The 5000-nt window shown below is 40.7% G+C and overlaps 1 protein-coding gene across 2 annotated transcripts in view; it reads right to left on the bottom strand.

The window, feature by feature from the left end:
* LOC125035038 (transcription factor SPT20 homolog) overlaps nt 1-5000 on the bottom strand; it is a 15188-nt gene that overhangs the window by 2317 nt on the left and 7871 nt on the right. For both annotated transcript variants that reach the window (XM_047627115.1, XM_047627116.1), the window contains 2 exons: nt 3789-3938; nt 1-1555 (listed from right to left, as the gene is read on the bottom strand). The exon at nt 1-1555 is cut by the window's left edge and continues 2317 nt beyond it. In XM_047627115.1, coding sequence (XP_047483071.1) covers nt 1-1444 — 1444 coding nt within the window. In that variant the 5' untranslated portion in view covers nt 1445-1555; nt 3789-3938. The remainder of the gene's footprint in view (nt 1556-3788; nt 3939-5000) is intronic.

Here is a 5000-nt window from a genome sequence, read left to right as displayed (position 1 = left end):
GTTTGCGGTAAAGGAACACAAAGCGGCACTCCTCGCACTTGAAGGGGCCTTCACCTGTGTGCTTTGCCTTGTGTGAATGCAGGTCCTGCTGTGTTTGGAAGGATGCGTCACACTCATGGCACTCAAAGGGGCGGTCCTGCCGCTGCTCCTTCTTCTGCCGCTTGAAGGTCGGGTTGCTTGGATTGAATGGAACAGTGTTGTTGGTATTCTGCTGCCGGTTATTGTGGCTATTGTTCTTGGCATTGCCTCTGTTATTGGCCTGGGGTTGTTGCTGCTGCTGGTGCTGCTGCTGTTGGTGCTGTTGCTGTGGCTGCTGCTGCTGCTGATGTGTGGGGAACTGGCGCTTTATGGGGCCAGGATTCACAATGGGCTTAGGTGGGTGTGGCATCATGGCTCGCTTCTTCTGGCAGCGCGTTTTGTGGCTCCGGAAGTGGCTCTTGTACATAAAGGTAAAGTGGCAGTCTTCGCAAGTGAAGGGCCCATCACCACTGTGTTTCTTCTTGTGCTCACCCAGCTCTCCTGGGTCAATGAAGGACGCCGTGCATTGGTCACACTTATAGGGTCTGTCCTTGGGGTCTGCAGACACCAACACCCGCTGCTGCTGCACCTGCTGCTGCTGCTGCTGTACCTGCTGCTGTGTCTGTTGTTGATGATGCTGCTGGTGATGCTGCTGCTGCTGCTGCTGTTGGTGCTGATGTTGATGATGGTGTTGATGATGCTGCTGCTGTTGCTGCTGTTGTTGCTGTTGTTGTTGTTGTTGTTGTTGTTGTTGTTGTTGTTGCTGTTGTTGCTGCTGCTGCTGCTGTTGATGGTGGTGTTGTTGCTGCTGCTGTTGCTGCTGTTGTTGATGCTGCTGTTGCTGTGGCTGATGCTGGACAGTGGCCACTGTTCGTTGTGGCTGTTCTGCTGTTCCCGTTATGACATAGGTGGGGGCAGTGTAAGTTGGAACGTTGACCTGAGTTTGATTTGCTGCAAGAGTGCCTGCATTTATGGTGTGTGGCGTCGTTGTTACAATTTGGTAGCGAGTTGATGGTGCCACCTCATATATCTGATGCACCTCCCCCCCATACGCTCTTTTGTACGCTGTCAACTGGGGGTCCTGTTGGTGTATAACCTGTTGTTGCTGCTGTTGTGGTTGCTGTTGTTGCTGTGCCTGAGTTTGTTGTTGTTGCTGTTGTTGTTGTTGTTGTTGTTGTTGCTGTTGTTGTTGTTGTTGCTGCTGTTGTTGTTGCTGGTGTGCAGGCGCAGGCTGCGGTGTCCCCGCCTGCGGAGGGGCAGCCATGACTATCTGCACGGTAGCCATCCCACCGTCCTTTTGGTGCGTCTGTTTGTGCAACTCAAAGTACGCCTTGTCGGAGTACGAAGCATTGCACTGGTCGCACTTATAGACTTTTGTGCCCGTGTTGTTCATGAAGAGCTTAAGATCAAGTGGGATATCCATCATGGAGCATGACCCCAACGCCTGCTCATCAATGGCCAAGATATCCAGTCCTGAACCTTCAAATGCCGCTTCTCAAAAATTGCGCTAGCGCTTCTGCTTGCTGGGCAGACACACCTGAAAGACCAGAAGGTGGATTTAGCATATAAATTTGTTTGTGTTTAGCAGAACACACAAACCTTGTAAAGATTAACATGTCATACAGAAGTCACCCATCTTGAGTGTCTGTGTCTGTGTGATTAACCCACTGATACCAGATATATGCACTGGTAATGAAGTTTTCTTAATAAAATTTGTTCACACAAAGATTACTCCACAAGCCCTTTGTCACTTCAAATTAATTTAGGGGATTTTTTTCTAATGATGTTACTGATATTATATCTATCATGTTATTAACAATCCGAACAGTAATAAAAGAAAAATAATGTAAAAATCAAAGACAAGGGTAAACAGCTGAGATCAGGTAGGCCTAGTTATTGACTCCTTGGTGACTAAGCACTTCAGGAGCCGTCTACATGTAAACAAAATTAATAAACTAAAATTGCAGTGGACTTGGTATATACATCTACCAGCCCTAACCGTGTCAATGGGTTACAAAAAAAAAAAAAATCACATCTTAAAAGGCTTTCATTTTTCTCATACTGTGTTTTATTTGGGTTTACCTTAAAAAGGAAATACACATTCTCTATATGTGTTATGTACGACTCAATTTGCATCATGTATCAGTAGCTGGGAGGGGGGGGGATTAAACATTAATGTTTCCCTTAAAATATGGTGGATAATAACCCTAATGACTCAGATAACATGACCATCATGTCATGAAAAAATCTGACTTGAGGGGTGGGTGACGTGAACAAGCCATCCTGGAAAAAATTGGGTGAGGTATGGGGTGCCGGGAACATGCTGTCAGGCGTATTATGGCTGAAGGTGATTAGACTTGGTAGGCATTCAGGAAAGGCTCTTACATTATTTCTATCTAGAGTGCTGGCTCCAGGGAGGAGAATGCTTAGGATCCTATTCCTGCCTGCTGTATTACAGAAAATTGATTATTATGGAAAATTATATATTGACACAAATAACAAAATGTTCCTTATTGTTATTAATATTACACTGAGTTTTGGATTACTTAGGGAGATGACATGTCCAAAGAAGTCTATTACCATTTGGACACAACTTATCAAATGACAAATATAGACATTGGAAAATGGTAAAAAAGCTAAAACTACTTAAGCAGTAAAAGAGAAAATAATATTGCAAAGAGGAGGTAAGGAATGTTGAGACCTCCTATAAGTGTTAGTGTGTGCCAGGCCTACAAGCAGCCCATCTGTCAGAGTGGTCACTCACGTAAGCCTAATACCATGGTGGAGGCAGTGAACAACCCAAACAGACCGGCATATTTTGAGCAAGTGCTGCAATGGATGGTGTGCATGATCACCATAAGGAATTTCTATGTTGGTTTGGTTCTATCATTTTACTTTACAAAGCATCAACATTAATCATCATTAGCAGGGCATGTCTTGTAAAAGTTTTTGTTACTGTCTTGTTACTGATGTGTTGCCTAAAGTGTTCAAACATTTTATAGCAGCGGAACTCATCTCAAACAAAGGTGAAAACAACATACTTATGACTTTTTCTAATTGATGTTACTAAAGGAAAAATGAAACAAAGCAATGGATTATATCTGTTAACAATCCTGATCATTACAAAAACCTGGGCTATCTTCTCAACATTACATCTCTCAGCATCAATTTCTGTAAGTGCAATTGCGAATACAAATTTAACCTAAATCCAAAGGGCATGACAAGTGCGTACATGCCATGCCCAATGTGAGTTTGCTTTATATTCTATGTTATCTTATATTGCTGTTACTAATGTCAATAACACTATAGTAATTTTAATGTCTATAAGAAAAATAACACCATTAATATTGACAGCATTAGTGAATTTTTTTTTTTTTTTTTTGAAAATTCAAGGAAAGGTGAAATCAGGTAAGGTTACAAGGTCTACTAATTGTCTCCTTTGTGGCTAAGATTCCATTTTCATTTAGAAAATTGATATCATTAAAACTAAAGGTCACCGTATCCCTTTATGATGTATGGTCACACATGGGAAATTACGTGCACCCCACAGTTGCAATTCCTCTATTTTTGCATGCACAGTTGTTACTTTCTATGCATGAGCTGACTGTATAGCATTCAGTCTAAGCAAGAGAGATGCATGAAGACCATCCACCTCAGATGACGATCACTACCAATGCTAAGACCAACAAAAGCATCTATTGGCTTTCTGGCCGCAACAGCAAATTTCCACCCTTACTGTTACTGCATGTCACTGTTTATTGCATACTTACACTGCTTGGGGCTATGACACGTGAAACTTGTGTGGCTTCTTAGAAGTGCAAAGCAAGTCCTTGGATCGCAGCTGGGGCTAAGCTAGGGGGTCTGGGTCACGAATTCGGGGAGACACTTGCGGCAGTACCACTCCAGAGACTTGATTCCCACTACAGAGCAAAAAAAAACAAAAAAACATCAGTATAGGTTCTGACAAGCTTTCAGCAAAGATATCAGTGAGTAGATTAGATTTTCTAGCAGACTAATTAAAGAGGGGAAGAAAAAAAAAGAAAAAATTAAAGTGATTTTTAGTAACTTTGTGGAATAATAACAATCTTTTTCTTGTATATGCCTGTAAAAAAAGGAGAGGTGAAAAGAAAAAAATTACAACTAGAATAAAATCTAACAACTGCAGTATATAAACTGAAGCTATTAAAAAACATCTCTTTACCAAAACATAACCAATAATCTTTTATTTACTGCTGCCGGGAACATATAATGTCTTTACACATAGCTGGCTCCACAAGTGCCCAACTACCAAGGAGTCAATCAACTGGGCTACATGACCTCACCTGATTTCTCCTTTCCTTGAGTTTTTAGAAAGAAATGTATTTCGTAAGGCTGTTAATATTAATAATGTTATCATCATTAACATTATGACTGTAATTGATTCCATGGTGACAAAGTACTTGTGGAGCCATTTGTGTGTATACACAATTAATACACTAAAATCAGAATAGACAATATATGTACATACATGCCATTATATGATATATTCTAAATAGAGCATCGATATATCAACACCTTTCCATTATCAAAAAATTAGGAAATTTCATAGATAACATAAACAGATAAATATGTAAATGGCTAATGGAATTTTTGGAATAAGCTTCATGTGTTTTATATATAAAACACATGAAGCCAATAGACATTTGATAAAAGCCTTATACCTAAAAGAAAAATCATATCAATCCATCAATAAAAAACACGCAAATACAACTATACTGCAGTAGCAAAGAATGGGGTGAAATGAGATGGGGAATGACTTATTTGCTGTTTCCTGTCAAAAGCATAAGAAGACAGCTGTCTATATTCAAGATGAGTATGAAGTCTCAATTGATGTGGAAGTCTACATGGATTTAAATTACTTTGTTTTTGTACAAAACACACACACACACACACACACACACACACACACACACACACACACACACACACACACACACACACAC

This window comes from Penaeus chinensis, chromosome 19 (genome assembly GCF_019202785.1).
Source record: "Penaeus chinensis breed Huanghai No. 1 chromosome 19, ASM1920278v2, whole genome shotgun sequence".
Taxonomy (NCBI): Eukaryota; Metazoa; Arthropoda; class Malacostraca; order Decapoda; family Penaeidae; genus Penaeus; species Penaeus chinensis.
This window is presented reverse-complemented; position numbering and strand designations above follow the sequence as displayed.